The sequence below is a fragment of the Clinocottus analis genome, unplaced genomic scaffold (assembly GCF_023055335.1).
Source record: "Clinocottus analis isolate CAN_PGR_092001 unplaced genomic scaffold, fCliAna1.0.p SCAF_59, whole genome shotgun sequence".
NCBI lineage: Eukaryota > Metazoa > Chordata > Actinopteri > Perciformes > Cottidae > Clinocottus > Clinocottus analis.
Genome location: NW_027176217.1, coordinates 90,748 through 111,762, shown reverse-complemented (window position 1 = coordinate 111,762; position 21,015 = coordinate 90,748). Strand labels below are relative to the sequence as shown.

Genomic DNA, 21,015 nt, shown 5'->3' with positions numbered 1-21,015 from the left:
AATTGTCACAGCTACTCATATCCAGTACCTTATTCATAATCTGGTTGTTGGCACTGGCCAGTGTCAGATCCATGGAGTGCATGTCCTTGGTGAATTTGAATTTGCTCGGCAGTTGACGGTATTGGGGTTCACTGAAAATCTTTCCAGCTAATTTTGCTTTCTCAACATCCAACGATCCAATAGGAACCCATCCTGTTCCCTTTATGAAGCTGTCATACTCACTCTTGTACTGGTTCTGAGGGAGAATAGCAACAGTTTTCAATCACATTGCAGCACGGTAATGTAGAGCTTTGAGTTTTACAGTCTACAAATAAGAGAGAGTAACTGTGCTGGATCTTCTGATGTTGTGCTTCTGTGTAATATATGATATGTATCTATCTATATATATAATACATACGTCGCTCTGAATCTCCATCATGCTGCGACAGCGCTGCAGGTTCATGGCATCAGGCAGGAGAGCGTAACTGTGCTGGATCTTCCGATATCCGGCCATCGTCTGAGCAGCAGAGGCCTGCTTGGCCTGCACCAAGCTCAGCATGTCCACTGGGGAGTGGTACTTGAGCTTGGCCTGGTTGTAGTCCTTCTTGTAGTTCTTTTCGCTCTGCATCTTGGCCACCCCCATGTAGTGGACCAGCAGGGGGTCGTCCTGGATGCTGCGGAAGCCCACGTGGTGGCCTCTGGCCTTCTCGTACGCCAGCTTGTACTTGTACTGTGTAAAGGGAACATGTCCTTTGTCATGCACAGATACTGTACTCTTATACATCATGAATTTTAGCAGTATGTTTTGAAAAGAATTGACATAGAGGATGTTTATTTTGTAACTTACATCACTGGCAATGGTGGTACCGGACTTGGCAGCCAAAATTGCGATGGCGTCTCCTTTGAGGTTGTAGCCTTTCTTGGCCATCGCCACAACACCGGCTTTGTAAAGTTTCTGTCAGTGACGTAAAAATGTGTTTACATTAACAAACTCAATCCCCAAAAACCACATGCAATACATAGTTTTTCCTTTTTCGATGAGCGGGTCCAAGGATAGAGGATATCGTATGCTGAACAGATTGTAGAGCCCTCTGAAGCAAATTTGTGAATTGAGATATTGGGCTATACAACTGAAACTAAATTGCTTTAGAAGTTTCATATATGCCCCTTACATTGCTCATGTTGAGGGCGTTAGCTTTGGCCAGGACGATCTCCGGAGCATCGGGCATGACGTGGACTGTCAGTTTGTCCTTCTCCCAAGCTGAAGTGTAGGCTTTCTGTAAATATAGACACCACAAAAAAACAAACCAGTGGTGACGCTTATGAACGAGAACACAAGGATTGTTTTCTGACCCCTACACCGTACACATGCTGCACCTTGTTCATGATCTGGTTGTTGGCAGTAGCCAGAGTCAAGTCCATGGAGTCCATCAGCTTTTTGAACTTGAAGTTGGATGGATGAGTGCGGTACCGGTTGTCGCTCTGAATCTGACCGCCAAGTTTAGCAGTCTCAACTCCTAGAGAGCCAATGGGGACCCATCCGGTTCCTCTGATGTAGTTGTTCCATTCAGACTTGTAGTCGAACTGAGAAAGAAATCCAATAAATGAGTCATTGAGGTGATGCTCAACGTCAATTAGCTCCTGAAATCATTTGCAGAAATGTGAAAACGCAAAGTAGATGCAATAAAAAAAGACACAATTCATTAATAAAACTATCACTCACGTCACTCGTCTGGACGTTGACTTTGCGACAGCGCTCCAGGTTCATGGCATCAGGCAGGAGAGCATAACTGTGCTGGATCTTCCGATATCCGGCCATCGTCTGAGCAGCAGAGGCCTGCTTGGCCTGCACCAAGCTCAGCATGTCCACTGGGGAGTGGTACTTGAGCTTGGCCTGGTTGTAGTCCTTCTTGTAGTTCTTTTCACTCTGCATCTTGGCCACCCCCATGTAGTGGACCAGCAGGGGGTCGTCCTGGATGCTGCGGAAGCCCACGTGGTGGCCTCTGGCCTTCTCGTACGCCAGCTTGTACTTGTACTGTGACGGTGAATACATACATGTTTACCATGTAAGATGGGTTGTAGTAGATTCCCGTCTCGTTTTTGGTTTGGGAATTTTATTTTCAACTTACATTACTGGCAATGGTGGTCCCGAGCTTGGCGGCCACGATTGAGATGGCGTCTTCTTTGAGGTTGTGACCCTTATTGGCCATCGCCACAACACCGGCTTTGTAAAGTTTCTGTAAAAACAAATAAATCCATATGAGTGAAACAAAAGTTAAAAATGTGATTCACATAAAAACATTTGCAATGTAACCCAACACCTTACATTGCTCATGTTGAGGGCGTTAGCTTTGGCCAGGACGATCTCCGGAGCATCGGGCATGACGTGGACTGTCAGTTTGTCCTTCTCCCAAGCTGAAGTGTAGGCTTTCTGTAAATATAGACACCACAAAAAAACAAACCAGTGGTGACGCTTATGAACGAGAACACAAGGATTGTTTTCTGACCCCTACACCGTACACATGCTGCACCTTGTTCATGATCTGGTTGTTGGCAGTAGCCAGAGTCAAGTCCATGGAGTCCATCAGCTTTTTGAACTTGAAGTTTGATGGATGAGTGCGGTACCGGTTGTCGCTCTGAATCTGACCGCCAAGTTTAGCAGTCTCAACTCCTAGAGAGCCAATGGGGACCCATCCGGTTCCTCTGATGTAGTTGTTCCATTCAGACTTGTAGTCGAACTGAGAAAGAAATCCAATAAATGAGTCATTGAGGTGATGCTCAACGTCAATTAGCTCCTGAAATCATTTGCAGAAATGTGAAAACGCAGAGGAGATGCAATAAAAAAAGACACAATTCATTGATAAAACTATCACTCACGTCACTTGTCTGGACGTTGACTTTGCGACAGCGCTCAAGGTTCATGGCATCAGGCAGGAGAGCATAACTGTGCTGGATCTTCCGATATCCGGCCATCGTCTGGGCAGCAGAGGCCTGCTTGGCCTGCACCAAGCTCAGCATGTCCACTGGGGAGTGGTACTTGAGCTTGGCCTTGTTGTAGTCCTTCTTGTAGTTCTTTTCACTCTGCATCTTGGCCACCCCCATGTAGTGAACCAGCAGGGGGTCGTCCTGGATGCTGCGGAAGCCCACGTGGTGGCCTCTGGCCTTCTCGTATTCTTTCTTGTATTGCACCTGAAAGGAAAAAAGAAAACAAGTAGGTTTTCTTGTACCTGTTGGGAAATTTGTGGAAAACAAAGTGCTGAATACATTCATGGTTGGGTGGATTCATGATTGACATACATTGCTGGCAATATGTCTCCCTTGCTTGGCGTGCAGGATGGAAATAGCATCAGGCCTCATGTCGTATCCCTTGGCAATAACTTCCAGCCACTTGTGCTTGTAGTGACTCTGTGGATGAACAGCAGTTACCACCATGTTTTGAACACAGTTGAGGCTGATCTACACATGGCATTCTCAGGAATAAGACTTTGATCTTCCATAAATACACTGCTCTCTGACCTCGCTCAGCGTCTGGGCGTTGAATTTAGCCTGAAGGAACTCGGGGCTGTCAGCTGGCAGATGATAGGTGTGCACGAACTTCTCGCCAGAAGCTCTGTACGAAGCCTGGAGGGAGGCAAAGAAGACCAGTGAGACCTGTGAATTCTTGTTCTTCCGACATGCATCAACACATTCTTAAGAGATGCAACAGCCTCACGTTGTCCAGGCTCTTGGTGTTGGCCAGAGCCAGAGCTGTGTTCATGGCGTCAGTCTTGCTGGTGAATTTGAGGGTACTGGGGTGCTGGCGGTAGCCTCGTTCAGCCAGCGCAGCTCTGGCCACTTTGGCCTTCTCCACGTCCAGAGAGCCGATCGGCACCCAGCCCACGCCTCGACTGTAGTTGTTGTAGTCGGACTTGTAGACATTCTGCGTGTTTGAATGAGAAAAACGTGTTCAAAAAGCACACACGTGTGTTAACTGTTGTCGCTGCTGTGCTGCTGTGTAATACATACGTCGCTCTGAATCTCCATCATGCTGCGACAGCGCTGCAGGTTCATGGCATCAGGGAGGAGAGCGTAACTGTGCTGGATCTTCCGATATCCGGCCATCGTCTGAGCAGCAGAGGCCTGCTTGGCGTGCACCAAGCTCATCATGTCCACTGGGGAGTGGTACTTGAGCTTGGCCTTGTTGTAGTCCTTCTTGTAGTTCCTTTCGCTCTGCATCTTGGCCACCGCCATGTAGTGGACCAGCAGGGGGTCGTCCTGGATGCTGCGGTGTCCGACGTGGTGGCCTCTGGCCTTCTCGTAAGCCAGCTTGTACTTGTACTGTGTGAAGGAAACACATTACATGTTTTTTCTGAACTATCACCTGCCCTTCAGCTCTCACTTCTCTTTAACCTTTCACTTCCTGTCTGTCTCTGTGCAGAACATATGACACCTGCATCCTTGAGAGCAAAGGTGTGAAAGTCACATGTCACTAGACCACTGAGCTCTTGTTCTGTGGGGATCATTGATCAAGCACGTAGGCTATAAAAAAAAAAAAAAATCCTAATTTCAGATTTCCAGCACAGTCAGAAGAACATTACTGGATTATATTTGTATTACTTACATTGCTGGCAATGTCTCTGGAACTTTTCGCTGCAACAATGGAGATAGCGTCCTCCTTCACGTGATGTCCTTTGAGCAGATCTTGACGATGAGCATAGGTGTAGTAATTCTAAACAAAATCAGTGTTACGTTACAAATACAGAAACTATGTCATGTCTTTATACGTTCTGCATGCACACACACACACGGGTAAAGAGTCTGCAGCTGACCTTGCTGATGTTGACGGCGTTGTATCTGGCTTGCATCAGATCTGGAGCGTCCGCAGGGAGATGGTAAGTGTGCATGAACTTCTCTCCACTGGACTTGTACTCTTTCTGCAGGGTCACAATGAAGACGTGTTTTATTCTGCAAAGGAATTCAAAGACTACAATAATCCTCAGCTTGATCCCGTCTGCTCTCTCTCACCGTGTTCATGATCTTGGCGTTGGCCTTGGCCAGCTCCATGCTCATGGAGTCGACGGTGCTGGTGAATTTAAAGGTGTCGGGGTGCTGCCGGTACTTCCTCTCGTTCAGAGCCGCTCCGGCCGTCTTGGCTTTTTCCACGTCCAGGGACCCGATAGGAACCCAGCCGGTTCCCTTGACCGAGGTCTCATAATCCATTTTATAGTTATACTGGAAAGAAAAAGGGGAAAACACTGAATTATCAAACCTGCACCAAATTTCCAAGACATTTAATTTCCCTACATTATGACTACATAAGTCCCTAAAATTTCACTCACGTCACTGGCGTTGAAGTTCATGTTGCGAGCCAGGCCCAGGCTCATGGAGTCGGGCATCAGGAAGTACTTGTGGTTGGGCTGCTTGTAGCCCGCGTAGGTCTGCACGGAGGAGGCGTGTTTGGCCTGCACCAAGCTCATCATGTCCACTGGGGAGTGGTACTTGAGCTTGGCCTTGTTGTAGTCCTTCTTGTAGTTCTTTTCACTCTGCATCTTGGCCACCCCCATGTAGTGGACCAGCAGGGGGTCGTCCTGGATGCTGCGGAAGCCCACGTGGTGGCCTCTGGCCTTCTCGTACGCCTTCTTGTACTGGACCTAGAGGTTGAAGACGTTTAGCACTCATTATTTAGCTTTTAACGAATTCTGACGACTATTTAAGGCAACCAGAAGTACAAAGTGTCTGGTACAGAGCCGGCTAACATGGACCGTACATCACTGGCAGCGTGTCTGGCAGCTTTGGCGGCTTTAATGGAGATGGCGTCGACCTTCAGGTCGTAACCTTTAGCGATCAACTCCTCCCAGGCGTGCTTGTAGCAGTTCTGAAATCACAGATAACAGGTTTAACAATGACAGGTATGAGCACTGAACCACATACACAACTACACTAGATGCACCACATTGTGCATACTACATTTCACAAGCTGTCACACAACTTCCTTTTCTATATAGAGATAATATTACAGCCGGATGGAGGGAGGACTGAGTGGCGAGGCTCTCTTTGTATCTCTACCTCTTTGTATCTCTACCTCTTTGTATCTCTACCTCTTTGTCTCTCTCCCTCGTTGTCTCTCCAACTCTTTAATGAAGGCACATTGGTTGTGTATGATTTGAAAGAAGGCGTGTCCCTCACCTTGCTGATGTTGTAGGCGTTGCACTTGGCCTGGATGAACTCGGGGACGTCGTGAGGCAGAGAGTACTTCTGGTGGATCTTCTCCAGGCCTCTCTTGTAGAACCCCTGGAAGGCAAACAGCAGAGCAGGCAGGATGTAACAGGTGTTGCACTCTTTCATTCATCTCTCATGACCCTGAAGACTCACATCGCTCCTCTGGAGCTGGTTGACTTTGGCTTGCATCATGACGGGGTGGTCGTGGATGGCGGTGAAGGGGATGGTGTCTGGGTGTTGTCTGTATTTCCTCTGTAAAGGAAAGTAAACAGCGCCGTTAAACGGGTCATTATATCAGTCTTTACAGGCGTGGAGAGGAGGAGGAGCGACACTCGTACCTCACTCAGGATATCAGCAGCTTTCTTGTTCTTTTCCACCTCCAGGGAGCCGAAGGAGATCCACGGGGTTCCCTTGGTGTAGCTGTTGTAGTCGGACTTGTAATCAATCTGTGATGCAGAAATAAATAAACAAATCAGATGCCATCACTGACGCAGGCGCATTCTGACCAATGAAGTTCTGTGACTTTTAGCCAAATTACCATAACTTTTTACCACTTTTACATGACTTTTAACCAAGTTTTAATGACTTTTAACCAAATTCTCATGGCTTTTAACCACATTTACATAACTTAACTAAATGTCCAAGACATTTAACCAACCGTAAGCCTCTTTCTTTTCAAAGTATATTAATTATTTCAAACACAGCGTAAATGAACGTCATGAACACATGAATATAACACATTTACAGGACCTTTACTACACGTTGGGATTTATTTAATTCAGTGACTTTTCAAGGCCTGGAAATAACTGTTTTACCCGTATGAACCCTGTGTATAACTACTCATAGAACATCATGTAGAGACGTGTGGATGCTGTGTGCGCTCACGTCGCTCTGGATGACGTTGTTCTTCTTGGCCAGGTCCAGCAGCACGCTGTCGGGCGGCAGGAAGAAGTTGGGGCTGATCTTCCTGTAACCCTTCATGCTGGCGATGCCCTGGGATTTCTTGGCCAAGGTGATGGACATCATGTCCAGAGTCGTGTGGTACTTGGTCTTTATCTTCTCATAGTTCTTTTTGTATTCACGCTGTGGACAAAGATTAGAAAGAGAAACTGTAATAAGTGAGTTCTTCTGCAGTGAAGACGTGTTCTAGTTCTAGTTCTCTGCTTCTAGTCCTGATGATCTGCTTCAGAGAAGAACTTAAAAGATACAGAAATAAAACACCTGGATAGTGTTCCAGGGTTCCTGATTAATAATAAAGAAGTCCTGTAGCGACTCACGTCGCTCTGTATTTTGGCCACGTGGACGGAGTGCAGGATCTTGGGGTCGTCGTTGATGCTGAGGGCTCCGACCATCTGCCCTTTGTTCTTCTCGTACTCCTTCTTGTACTTGACCTGCGAGGAACAAGGACAAGGTGATCCGTCAGAGGGTCGTGCAGAAGCCGGCGCCGGCGTGCAGAAACACGGGAAGCTGGCTCACGTCGCTGGCGATGTTGGTGTGAGCGCGGGCGGCGAGGATCGAGATGGCGTCGCCACGGATCTCAAACTTCTTGGCTTTAGATTTCTCCCAGTCGTACTTATAAGAGCTCTAAGAGGAGAGAGAGAGAGTCAGGAAGTGAAGACGTGAAAGACTTGTGACAAGTTAAAGGTGGAGAAGAAGTGTGGCAGCAGTACTACGTACTAATACATACTAAGACGTAGTAGTATGTACTATGTGCTGTTACTCACGTCGCTGAGGTTGAAGGCGTTGACTCTGGACTGGATGAAGAAGGGGTAGTCTGGAGGAAGACTGTTCTTGAACTTTGTGTCCTCGTACTTTGCTTTGTAGTTTAACTGCAGAAGGACAAAGACAGAAAGTTTCATTTGAACTCACGCACCTGTCCTTAACCTTAACCTGTCCACTTAACCTTAACCTGTCCACTTAACCTTAACCTGTCCACTTAACCTGTCCACACGACTTCTTTAGAAGAGAAAACATATTTGTGTCTGTTTGTCTGTATATATCATCATATAATGCCTCATTTGCATATTTAAACAAGTCATTTTAGTAAATGTGTTGACTCTCTTCACCTGCAGAGTCTCCATTAGTGTGTAAAGCCACTAAACTCCTCTTTAAAGGACGTTTTCTCTCCATTCATGAACTCCTGTTTATAACTTCACTCTTTCATCCTGCGTGTCTCTTCACAGCAGGGTGCAGTGCGCCGCTGCGCCTCTAGAGGGCAGCAGGTCTCAGCTGGACTCTGATCACCGGGTTTATTCTGGGGTTTATTCTGGGGTTTATTCTGGGGTTTATTCTGGGCCGTCTGAGCTCTATTTATACTCCAGAGAGCCGGCTCTCCAGTTTCCATGGCGCCCACAGAAGGACAGCTGGGCCGTCGTCGATGAGCGAGCACATTTCACCAGGATCTGCATCTCCAGGAGAATTTGAGCTCAAGGATCGACGCAGTATTAGTCAATAAATGGACAATATTTCCCACATGCACCTGGTGCAGGTGGAGGAGGTTACTACAGTAATGAACCGCGTTACAGAACCTTTCATCCTCCGGTTCTCAAGGTTTTATCGGTTTTCTTTATGTTGTACATATTTTATGAAGTTTTATCAAGTCAGTTTATTTTTAAAGTTTGTTTGTAAATTTGCAGATGGATTATAATCTGCTAATTCAGGTGATCATAGTTAAACACACAAACAGGTGAATAACAAGTAGTAATACACAATGTTTTGTACTAAAACAATAAAAGAAAGGTGAAATGTAACGTATTAAATGTTTAAATACATATTTTTAGATGCACTTCCATATTTAGCACTCATCTGTTTAAAATTCAAGATTTTGTCGTTTTATTGCTTTTCGATCAGATTTTTTATGACATCACTTCTGATTTCTGCACTTTATTTATTATGAATGTTGTTTCTTAACTTAAAATGTGAATCTGAGATTTCCATTGTGATGTAAAGTATTGCAATATGTATATATTTGCAATATCATGAACTGGATTTCAGTTTTTCTTCATTTTAAAAACACACACAAAGTGAATTATGCAAACAATTCACGTGAGTTCATTTTATTCTGTAGGTATTTTAACCTAGAGAGCATGTTGCTAGTCAAGCTTTAAAACACCTGATCTAAATGAAGTTCTGATGTATAAATAGACGTCGGCTCTGAGAGCTGAACGTACGTCACTCAGCTGTTTGGCGTTGATGGCGGCTTGAACCAGAACCGGAGAATCCACGACCTGAGTGAACTTCACTCTGTCCGGATGCGTCCGGTACGTTTTCTGCAAAGCAAAAGAGAGACATTCAGAAACGGGAGCACCTGGTTTACTGCTCAGACCTATAAGTACATAAATAAACATGTATATGTGTGTATTTTATTGCTCACGTCGCTGCACTGCAGCAGCTTCTTCCCGACTTCGTATTCTGGCGTGATGGTTTGAGGGAAGAAGCACCTGGTCTTACTGTCTTCATATTCACTTTTATAGAGTTGCTGCAGGATGAAACGAGGAGAACGTCAAGAAAGACACGATGGAGAACAAACTCTTATGAACCAGACTCACAAAACACATGAAGGAACAGAAAAAGCTCGACCTCGTTCTTCATTTCCTCGACCTTCTGGCAGTGCAGCATGAAGACGTCTTCGTAGCTGCCGATGTAGCGGCCCTTCACCTCGCTCTCATACTTATCCTTGTAGTGATTCTACAGAGCAGAACACACACACGTCAACATATATATATATATATATTACATGTCTTAGTCCATCTCTTTTTATTCAGAAATATTGAACACATTTGTAAGGGTATTTTGGTATTTGTCATATTTCTATTGTACTTTTTTCTTCTATGCAATGTATAGGTTGGTTTTACTTAAATGTGTTTATTATTTAACTTTATATAGATTTTTATATTTTTTTTAACTAAAAAAAAAAAATGTTGATACAAAAATTAAAACAAAAACACAAAGAAACAAAAAACTACATAAAAAATAAAAAAACTACACAAAAAAACTTGTTTGTAAGCAGACAACCCAACCTCAGTAGTGCTCATGTGAAGCTGAATACATTCATTCAACAGTGGATCTCGTGTTTCTCACGTTGGTGAACTTCTTGAGCACCGAGTCCATCTGGAACTTGGGCGTGTCGCAGTAGTTGATGCTGAAGCCTCGGGCCTTCTCGTAGTTCGCTTTGTACACTTTCTGGAAAAGAAGAGACGTGAAATATGATCAATAACTCACTTAATAAAACACACATATATAAATAAATATAATACATACATAATTAATACGAAGTAATAAATACTTTGAGTTGACTTCCAGATGGTTTAGTTAACGTCACTAATACATACTAATATGTGTATAATATGGACTAATACATACTGATATGTGTATAATATGGACTAATACATACTAATATGTGTTCTATATGTACTAATACATACTAATATGTGTTCTATATGTACTAATACATACTGATATGTTGTAATGCATTCTAATACGTACTAATATGTGTACTAATATGTACTAACATACTAATATGCACTAATAAGTACAATCCACTTTTTTTGGATACTTTTGACCACCAAGTCCACGAGAATAGAGGTCATATAGAGGTGACAGAGGTCGCACAGAGGTCACATAGAGGTCACAGTGACCTCTCTTCCTCCTTGCCGACATGTTGCAGTCGTGGTAAACGAGCAGCGAGCTGTCAGAGACTCACATCGCTCAGGATGGTGCCGGCGTAGCGGAGCTGCCGGAGCAGAGGGTTCTCTGTGGCCGGCAGCGTGTTGTAGTCGGCCTCCGCTTTGCCCTTCTCGTACTCCTTCTTGTACTGCACCTGAACGCACCACGAGAGAGAGAGAGGAGTCTTTATTGTTGGAGGACACGACGCATGTTTGTATGAACCCAAATGTTCATGACTTTAACCCAAATGTTCATGACTTTAACCCAAATGTTCATGACTTTAACCCAAATGTTCATGACTTTAAACCAAATGTTCATGACTTTAACCCAAATGTTCATGACTTTAACCCAAATGTTCATGACTTTAACCCAAATGTTCATGAGCAAACATTGTGTGAAATGTGTGTGTAACCAGTAGAAAGTGATAAAATGTAGTATTTAAACTAACAATGAGGATTCAAAGCATACAGTAAACCTTAAATGACTCAAATGAATGAGAGACAATAGTTTATTAAAAGAATAAACATTTATATAGATGCCTGTATGTATGCTGCTGATATTTTGAGCCTCTTTCTTTTAAAAGCAGATTCATTATTTCAATGTCATGAACACATGAATATAACACATTCACAGGTTCTCTATGCCCGTATAAGAACCCTGGTGGACGGTGGAACCCACCTGGCTGATGGCGTTGCGAGCCTTCTTGTTGGAGTCGTAAACGGGCGTGTCCGTCTGCATGAAGTAGATTTGGTCTTTCTTGTCCTCGTAATCCTGCGTGTATCGTTTCTGAAAGGAGAAATGAAGGACGGACAGTTAGACAGGTGGAGGTCAGTAGGCTCCGCCCCCCCTCCTTCAGGTGGTGACGCTCGGTTCTTTACGCTGCTGAGGTTCTCCATCGCCACCCTGGCCGTGGCCACGTCGAAGTACGGCGTCTCGCACCATTGACCCTTCACGTTCTTGTTGTAGTCCTCCTTGTACTTGAGCTGCGTGAGAACCAAGAACATTCAGGATGAGAACGTGAGGAAGGCTGGTTCTACCTCCTGGGTTCCTACATGTTCAGAAGGTTCTACCTCCTGGGTTCCTACATGTTTAGAAGGTTCTACCTCCTGGGTTCCTACATGTTCAGAAGGTTCTACCTTCTGTGTTGCTACATGTTCAGAAGGTTCTACCTCCTGTGTTCCTACGTGTTCTGCTGGTTCTGCTTACGTCACTGCGCTGGCGGGCCACTCTCCGGGCCAACTCCACCTCAGGAGGATCGGCCAGCGAGGTGAACTTTAACTTGTGCTGGTCGTGACCCTTCTTGTAGCGGATCTGCACACACACACACACACACACACACACACACACACACACACAGTAGGAGTTATAATTTAATGTGTGTTACATTGTTAGCATCAATAGCTGACATCAGCAGCCAGATAATATCAACTGCTGACTTTATTTCAGCAACTTTAAAATATATTTGTACATATATATATATATATATATATATATATATATATATATATATATATATATATATATATATATAGGACAAAACTGAATAACTAAATCCTTCACATGTGGTCGTGGCTCTTACGTCGCTGAGCACCTCCTGGGCCTTGGCCACTCTGCGCAGCTCGGGGCTGTCGCTGTACGGGTAGAACATGGTCTTCTCCTCCTCCCACAGCTCCGTGTACAGTTTCTGTGTGAACGAGGAGTCAACCGGCTCAATGCACGTACAACAAAAGCAGCGTCATCACCTCCAGCGTCTAAGCTGCGTCTTTACTTTGCTGTAGTTGGCGGCGTTCTTCACGGCCAGCACCAGCTCCGGGGCGTCGGGCGGCAGCAGGTACCGGTCCTTGGTCTCGTCCCACTTCTGCCGGTACAGAACCTGCAGGACAGACGAGCGTCAGACACCAGGAGTCAAACACCAGGAGTCAGACACCAGGAGGTCAGACACCAGGAGTCAGAGACCAGGAGTCAGACACCAGGAGTCAGACACCAGGAGGTCCAGGAGGTTCCTCTGGTCTGCTCTGACTCGGCGCTCCCTCAGGACTCACCTTGCTGATGAGCTCGGAGACGCGCTTGACGTGAGCGACCTCTTTGGCCTCGCCGTCGTACAAGCTGGTGGTCCGAGTCTTGTTCCCCTCCATGCGGTACTTCACCTGCAGGCGACACGCTGCTGTTACCGACTGCAGAACATCGCTTTCAGGGATGAGTTTCATTCTGACATTCACCGATTAGACAACTTAATTTAGATAAAACCACAATTATAATTTAGTTTCCCAATCAGGATTTAAATGAGCAGTCTGAGGCTTCAACCACGACCTTCAGACATCATAGGGTTGAGGTTCAGGGGTCATGTGGTACCTCGCTGAGCTGCTCCTGGGCCTTCCTGATGCGGATCATCTCAGGGGAGTCCGAGATGATGGCCGGAGGCTTCCCTCTGGAGATGTCGTAGGCGTGGCGGTATTTGTTCTGTGGAGGAGAAGAGCCCAACACTGTCAAACATCTGCTCCATGAAGACAGGAAGGAAGTGAAGCGTCGTCGTTGGACCAGACTGGCTGCTCACGTGACTGTACTGATCCATCATCTTCTGGCTGTGAGCCAGGTACGGGGTCATGAACTTGGAGGTGTCCACCTTCACCTTCTTCCTGACCTTCCTGCTGGGCAAGCCGGACTGGAGGAGGAGGAAACAGGTCAGACTCACTGCAGAGGAGAACTCACCACGAGGAGGTCACGCAGACACACAACAAACCGGTTCAGGCATTGTGCGACGGTGATGCGCGTTTGTTGATTAAATAACTATCTGACCTTATTTAACAACACCTACCTATTACTCCAGTAACTCAATAACTGTTGGTCTTTATTAATACATCAGTGAAAGAGTTAAAGGGTCATGAACGTTGGAGGCTGCAGGACGAACACGACGAGGAAGAAAGGTCGTAAAGCGCTTACACGGTTACGTGCACCAGGTGCATGAGTTCTGCACCCACAAAGTAAACATGCAACCGCATGCAACAGCACACATGCAACTGCATGAAGTCACGTGAAGTCACATGCAACCGCATGAATTAAACGCAACCGCATGAATTAAATGCAACCGCATGAAGTCACATGCAACAGCGAGTGATCATTCCTTTTAAATCTATGCAAGAACACAAAACGTTGATAAACTCTTTTTTACTTTCCTTAAAGGAAACAACAAAGTAATTCATAATCACATTATAATGCGTTACAAAAAGATCATAATTAATTACAACTATGTTGGATTAAAATACACTGTAATCCTTGGAAAACGTGGTCAGTGATGTGAATGTGGTTAAAAGGCATTTTACATATTTATGAGTGCATCACAGTAAAATAAGAATATTATAACACATTATAAGGTGTTCATAACACATTATAAGGTGTTCATAACACATTATAAGGTGATTGTAACACATTATAAGGTGATTATAACACATTATAAGGTGATTATAACACATTATAAGGTGATTACAACACATAGACGTCATAGAAAGGGGAGTCAAGACAACAATTACAGGAAAAAAAAATTAATGTTCATGCAAAAATCTTTCAACACAGAAAACAATAGGTGAAATAACCAGACAGGTTATCTGTTAACGGGCATGCAGATAAGGGAGCGGGGACGAGGGGGCGGGGACGAGGGAGGGGTTTCCTGTACTGTTTGAACTGTTGTCTCTTGGGAGAGGAGGTGCTTTACCTGCAGGGTCTGAGAACTCTCTCTGTGCTCAGTGACAGTCGTCGTTGTGGTCTGCTCGACATGTTAAATATAGATACACACTCTGAGGTTTCACAGCCAGCAGCACACAACATGGGAGAAACACAACAGCAGCTCTATGGACTCAGATTCAGGGTGATTTTTCTGCAGCTCTGGCGCTCCACTAACACTTCCACCAACGCGCTCCAGCGAGAAGGGAGGGTCTTTGTCTGTAGTTATTAAGACTGTAGTTTAAGACCGTAGTCTAGTATGACTGTAGTCTATTATGACTGTAATGTATTAAGACTGTAGTTTAAGACTGTAGTCTATTAAGACTGTAGTTTAAGAATGTAGTCTATGAAGACTAGTTTAAGACTGTAGTCTATTAAGACTGTAGTCTAGTATGACTGTAGTCTATGAAGACTGTAGTTTAAGAATGTAGTCTATGAAGACTAGTTTAAGACTGTAGTCTATTAAGACCGTAGTCTAGTATGACTGTAGTCTATTAAGACTGTAATGTATTAAGACTGTAGTTTAAGACTGTAGTCTATTAAGACTGTAATGTATTAAGACTGTAGTTTAAGACTGTAGTTTAAGACTGTAGTCTATTAAGACTAGTTTAAGACTATAGTCTAGTAAGACTGTAGTTTAAGAATGTAGTCTATTAAGACTGTAGTCTATGAAGACTGGTTTAAGACTAGTCGATGAAGACTGTAGTCTAGTATGACTGTAGTCTATTAAGACTGTAGTCTATTAAGACTGTAGTTTAAGACTTAAGTTTAATTAAGAATATAGTTTAAGACTGTAATCTAATATAGACTGTAGTCTATTAAGAGTGTAGTTTAAGACTTAAGTTTAATTAAGACTATAGTTTAAGACTCTATTCTATGAGACTGTAGTTTATTATAGACTGTAGTCTATTCAGAGTGTCCCAGGAGGACAGAGACGCCTTGAGGGTGAACCTGAACCCTGTTGCCGTTCAGAGCGACACGTGGGCAGAAAACCACAGGATTACGCTTTGTGACTGTTTCACAAGCGTCCGTGAGGCTGGTTGTGTTGTCTGCTGCGACACACAGCAGGAAACATCGTGATCTCCTCGTCTGACCAAACAGCTCAGAGGAGTCAAATCCTGCCCCGCAGTCGTGTTGTAAAACATGTAAGCCTTCACTCTGAAGCGGTGAAGTTGCTCACAGCAGAGAATGCTAACAACCCAGAGCTACATGGGTGATGCTTCTGGGATGTTGAATACCATGAACACGCTGCCAGCACCACGGATCACCTCTAATGTACTGGAGGCCGACGCCCCCAAACCTGGGGATGTGATCCAACACATCCTCGGGGTCAGACCCCCTGAAGAGGGAGAGAAACTCTGGTCTCTTCCAGGACAAGAGCCCTGAAGCTCAGCCTGCAGCAGCCAACACCAGCAGCCTGGGTTACACTTCCCTCCACAGGTGTTCAGTCACCTGAGTTCAACGCTTGGAGACACAGCTTCAACTCTACCAGAGAACCAGAATGAACCAGAGCTGCGAGAAAGAACATCTCAATCGTTTCTTTTTACCAACATGTGGAAGAGGCTTCAGCACCTGAATCCATCAGACAGGAGAGAACCACAGGAGAGAACCATAGGAGAGAACCATAGGAGAGAACCACAGGAGAGAACCATAGGAGAGAACCACAGGAGAGAACCACAGGAGAGAACCACAGGAGAGAACCACAGGAGAGAACCATAGGAGAGAACCACAGGAGAGAACCACAGGAGAGAACCACAGGAGAGAACCATAGGAGAGAACCATAGGAGAGAACCACAGGAGAGAACCACAATCTCTCTCTCTCTCTTTGAGCTAATTTGCAGCAACGCGTTCCAGGCTATCAGAGTGTGATTGACAGCTCAGAGCCTCGTCTCATATCTCTCTCTCTCTCTCTCTCTCTCTCTCTCTCTCTCTCTCTCTCTCTCTCTCTCTCTCTCTCTCTCTCTCTCTCTCTCTCTCTCTCTCTCTCTCTCTCTCTCTCTCTCTCTCTTCACCACTTCTGCTGTCTAAAATAGTCTGACAGTATTAATAAACACCAACAACTCTCTCTCGAATCCCAAACCTACTGGGATTAAAAACTGTTGTACTATATATATATATATATATATATATATATATATATATATATATATATATATATATATATATATATGTTTATTTGGTCCTGTCATCTTTGTAAATGAGGATTTGTTCTCCATTTACTGATCTGGCTAAATAAAGGTAATTATTAATACATTTGTGGTATCATCAAGTATAAAGTATAAACTAATTGGAGACGCGCAACAGCATTGCATTGTGGGATATTAATGCTGGCTTAGCGTCCAGTGTTGTCATCCTGTAAATTTACAAAATAGTAGGACATTTGCAATCTATTGTTTTCTTACTAAGGTTTCAGACTTTGAACGCAACGTGAAGAGCTGCAGGAATGAGTCTGAGTTTTATGAAAGTGTTTTTGTTTAGAAGTCTAAAGAGAAGAGATGTTAGCGTTTGGTTGTCTGGTTTATAACACAGGTCAGTGAACGCCCCTCTGGAGATGAGCAGTCATGTGACCTGGTGGAGTTCTTCTATAGGCCAACATGAGGTCATGTGACCTGGTGGAGTTCCTCTATAGGCCAACATGAGGTCATGTGACCTGGTGGAGTTCTTCTATAGGCCAACATGAGGTCATGTGACCTGGTGGAGTTCCTGTATAAATAACGCCAGCTTCTTACTTTACACTTCAAACATCATGAAGGTTTATGGGTGAAGATTATCTTGATGAACTGAAGGTGTATGAATCATTAACAGTTGTTTAAGATTATTTTAAGAGATAATCCAGAATCTAACGGAGGAATCTGATTGGCTGTTTGTGGAGGGAAGTAGTGACGATGACTTCCTGTTGGAAACACGGGAAGTGTCATCCTATGGGAGTCTGTTTTATACTTGATGACATCACGAGTGTGAGACTCACGCCTCTGGTTCCTGAGAGAGAGCAGCAGCTCTTGTGAATGAAATAACATGAAATAAACTTCATGAATGTATTACTCGTGGTCATGAAGACGTAGCAACGCTCTCGGCCTCTAGCAGCACTATGTTTCTCTCCATTCTGTGGATCAGGTGAGAAGCCGTCTTCCTGTTTCCTCCTTACAATGCAGCGTTTCTCCACAGTGCAGATGAAAGTGCAAGTGAAATCAGAGTGTAAAGGTTTTCTGATGATGGGTATCCGTTTGCTCCGCCTCCCAATCGATTCACATCTTTGCCGTAAAGATGGTGAATCTTTTTGAAACAGTTGATACGTTACGTGGGAGTGAAGGGACGACTCCCAGGTAAGATATCAGCGGTGTTAAAGGGATATACAAGGCCAACTTTAATCCTATTTCACCAGGAAATATGAGATTAAGCTGTTAGCCTTCTGTTTTCACTCTTCCATTGGACACTGACAGGGAGAGCGCCAGAAACACAACACTTCATACACAAAGGTCTAGAAACATCCTGTAAATCTATTTATACATGAGGTCAGATCTCGTCATCTGGAGACAGATATGACTGGAGATAGTAAACAAAAGACTAACTAAAGGGAGACTTTCTGAATTCTATGGAATACATTCTTAAACTATTTATGCCACAAAGGAAGGTGACGTCGAAATTTGGGAACTAGTTCAAGGATAAATTAGATATCTGGTGGTCCATGATATATATACTGTTCAAAGATTTGGGGTCACTTAGAAATGTCCTTATTTTTCAAGGAAAAGCACTGTTTTTAAATGAAGATAACATGAAATGAGTCATAAATCCTCTCTGTACATTGTTAATGTGGTAAAAGACTATTCTAGGTGTGAACGTCTGGTTATAATGAAATATCTACATCGTGTATAGAGGCCCATTTCCAGCAGCTATCAGTGTTCTGATGGTACATTGTGTTTATCATCAACTTAGAAGACTAATGGAGGATAGAAAACCCTTTAAAACCATTGAAAAACCTTAAAGACCCTTGAAAATCTTTTTTTTTTAAAGTAAAACCCTTGAAAACCCATAAAACCTCATGACCCCCCTTGCAACCTCTTAAAAAACCCTAAATCCCCATGAAACCCATTCAACACCCTTGAAACCCCTTGAAAACCATTGAGCAGTGATGTCACACAGCTGAAACAGCTCTGCTGGTGAGATAAACCATAAAACTGGTCTTCCTCTGAGCTGGTTGAGGACCTGGAGCTTCACACTTGTGGGTTCATTAACTCTCAAAATGGCCAGAAAGAGAGAACTTAATGAGAAACTCTCCAGCCTGCTCTTGTTCTCAGACATGAAGGATGTTCCATGAAATGAAGGTTTTCTAAGCCATAACATGAGAAGGAAGTGAAAATGTGTCTCGGTGACCCCACACCTTTGAACAGTAGTGTACATATCTGTATATATTTAGGATGGCATGTTAACTACATGTGATTTCCTCTACAGGACGACACACAGCGTCTCACTGAAATATTCTTGAATTGGAAAGCGTTTTGATTGAAGAGTCTGTTAAAGGCAATCCGGTCCGTCTGAAACCGGATCCTCCAGAAGACGAGGGTCCATGAACTGCTGACTGTTAACTATTCATAGGGGCCTGCAGGTCCTGCATTTAACCTCAACTCCCCTGAACCGTGTCTCACGTCTTTATCCTGTTCAGGCTGGAGACTATGAGGAATAATCAGGTAAAGTAATTGTAGAGAAAACTTCCACTTACCTCGTCCACAATCTCCTCTTCCTCATATTCCTCATACTCCTCATATTCCTCCACAACCTCCGTCATTTTGAGACGGGTTTAGAGTTTTCTGCGCAAAACACAGACAACATGTATTATTCATCAAGTGAGAGCTCTGAATGAACGCTTTGGCACCGCAGAGACAACGTCAAATGTTCCACCAGCTGATCCGGGGATCAGAGGAGAAACGCAGCGGCGGTATTTTAGGACGCGGCCGGTCGAACCCGCTTACCCCCCGATTCAAAAATAGGAAATCACACAATGCATGCAACGGAAAAACTACACAAACGCACTGAGGTTGAGGCAAAAGCGCCGTACCAGCGGAAGACTCCCGCAGTGTTGTCCTGACAGTAAAAGACGCCTCGCTTGCATCCACCAGGGCCTCAAACTGCCTCAATCAATGCAACGAGATGAGAAGAAATGTGTGAAACGCCTCATAGATGCAGCCGGGGGCGAATCAGTAGATGCAGACTGAGGAAGGTGAGACCCTGAGTGCGTTACAATGTGCGACAGCCACAACACAGCTCAAAGAAGCTGAAGGTTGGCGACAGCTGCCCGGCAGCGCTTCAGCTATTTGACATGTAAGCCAATGCCGCGGCCTGATTGGTCGACTCTGTTTAGGGAACGGTGGGGCCAATGCCTTCTGAGGCTGCGGGTTAAATATAGGACGGCATACTAAGTACCTTTTTTAGCACTTGATTGCCCTCTCTTTAAAACAAAATGCAACTTTTTTTCCCCTGTAAAAATAACGAGAGCAAATAGACGAAAGGACGAAGGAGACGCGGAGAGATTTTTTCAAGAGTGGAGAAGGATTTCAGATAGATCCAAAGTGCAGAGAGGCCTGGTTTGATCTCGCTGGAGTCTTGCACATTGACTGTTTGGTTATTCCTTCAAAGTCTTCTGGCTCTTTATCCCTCGATCAGCTGGGTCCAGAGGACGGGGATAACGGACGTCCGAGCGGACGGAAATCCATGCAAGTGAGCAGAAAACCTGGATGTTTCAGCTGATTTTCTCTTGTTGTTGTTTCTCCTTTTCTTTGCTTACCGGTTCTATAAAGTTTAAAGGTCTCCCAAGCCGCCAAAGTCTCCCCCAGCTTCCCTCTGGAGAAACACCGGGCGACAGCGCACAGCTGCGATCTCTACCCAGGTTATCATGTGGCCGACGCGGCCAATCACGGGCCGGCAGCGCTCAGGTTTCAAAATCTAAATTTACCCAAATGATCCTTTCAGAAAGGAGCACCTGTCGAGGCCGACGCATCAGCGGTACGTTATGAGGACGGAGAGCAGCAGGAGATACGGGCCGACCCCCCAGAGAGACGGACGGGGACGCTTGTTGGTTCCTGCAGAAGGTTTCTGATCATCAGGATACGAGAGGAGAGCTGGAGGCCGATCTCTTGAGGTCATGTGTCAGCTGACCCCGAGCCGGCAGAAGAGAAGACACGTCCAACACTCATTAAACTATTCCAAGAGGACTTTACAATAAACCAACTGTAACTCCGTCCTCTCTTTGTTTGGTTCCTGCTTTGCACTATTATAATAATATAATGTATATATTGTATATATTACTTGTGTGTATGGATGCAGCGGTAATAAAACAATGAATACAGTGTCTGTCATCAACGTGACTATAAATCAGGGCTGACTAATCACCAACGCCTCTTGGATTAGAGACAAAGACTGTAAATAAAGAATGAGTCACGAGGAGTCTTGACATTAACTTTG

The 21,015-nt window shown here is 44.5% G+C and overlaps 1 protein-coding gene across 10 annotated transcripts in view; it reads right to left on the bottom strand.

Moving 5' to 3' along the window:
- Positions 1–20,429, bottom strand: part of neb (nebulin) — a 65,338-nt gene extending 44,909 nt beyond the window's left edge. For 5 of the 10 annotated variants that reach the window (XM_068602116.1, XM_068602110.1, XM_068602106.1 and 2 more), the window contains exons 1-42: positions 20,339–20,429; positions 19,277–19,364; positions 14,552–14,602; positions 13,397–13,504; positions 13,195–13,302; positions 12,885–12,989; positions 12,611–12,715; positions 12,422–12,526; positions 12,049–12,153; positions 11,721–11,825; positions 11,521–11,628; positions 10,880–10,996; positions 10,258–10,359; positions 9,757–9,864; positions 9,551–9,655; positions 9,348–9,446; positions 7,902–8,006; positions 7,654–7,761; positions 7,455–7,568; positions 7,063–7,260; positions 6,516–6,623; positions 6,331–6,429; positions 6,145–6,249; positions 5,726–5,833; positions 5,298–5,609; positions 4,984–5,190; positions 4,788–4,892; positions 4,580–4,687; positions 3,985–4,296; positions 3,692–3,898; positions 3,496–3,600; positions 3,277–3,384; positions 2,857–3,168; positions 2,511–2,717; positions 2,306–2,410; positions 2,109–2,216; positions 1,703–2,014; positions 1,357–1,563; positions 1,152–1,256; positions 827–934; positions 398–709; positions 29–235 (exon numbers count right to left, since the gene is read on the bottom strand). In XM_068602116.1, the coding sequence (XP_068458217.1) occupies positions 29–235; positions 398–709; positions 827–934; positions 1,152–1,256; positions 1,357–1,563; positions 1,703–2,014; positions 2,109–2,216; positions 2,306–2,410; positions 2,511–2,717; positions 2,857–3,168; positions 3,277–3,384; positions 3,496–3,600; positions 3,692–3,898; positions 3,985–4,296; positions 4,580–4,687; positions 4,788–4,892; positions 4,984–5,190; positions 5,298–5,609; positions 5,726–5,833; positions 6,145–6,249; positions 6,331–6,429; positions 6,516–6,623; positions 7,063–7,260; positions 7,455–7,568; positions 7,654–7,761; positions 7,902–8,006; positions 9,348–9,446; positions 9,551–9,655; positions 9,757–9,864; positions 10,258–10,359; positions 10,880–10,996; positions 11,521–11,628; positions 11,721–11,825; positions 12,049–12,153; positions 12,422–12,526; positions 12,611–12,715; positions 12,885–12,989; positions 13,195–13,302; positions 13,397–13,504; positions 14,552–14,602; positions 19,277–19,342 (5,889 nt within the window). In that variant the 5' untranslated portion in view covers positions 19,343–19,364; positions 20,339–20,429. Of the gene's footprint in view, positions 1–28; positions 236–397; positions 710–826; positions 935–1,151; positions 1,257–1,356; positions 1,564–1,702; positions 2,015–2,108; positions 2,217–2,305; positions 2,411–2,510; positions 2,718–2,856; positions 3,169–3,276; positions 3,385–3,495; positions 3,601–3,691; positions 3,899–3,984; positions 4,297–4,579; positions 4,688–4,787; positions 4,893–4,983; positions 5,191–5,297; positions 5,610–5,725; positions 5,834–6,144; positions 6,250–6,330; positions 6,430–6,515; positions 6,624–7,062; positions 7,261–7,454; positions 7,569–7,653; positions 7,762–7,901; positions 8,007–9,347; positions 9,447–9,550; positions 9,656–9,756; positions 9,865–10,257; positions 10,360–10,879; positions 10,997–11,520; positions 11,629–11,720; positions 11,826–12,048; positions 12,154–12,421; positions 12,527–12,610; positions 12,716–12,884; positions 12,990–13,194; positions 13,303–13,396; positions 13,505–14,551; positions 14,603–19,276; positions 19,365–19,977; positions 20,062–20,338 lie in introns of those variants that run through there. The other 5 variants (XM_068602108.1, XM_068602111.1, XM_068602112.1 and 2 more) reach the window with 2 other exon arrangements.
- Positions 20,430–21,015: the final 586 nt, after the last annotated feature.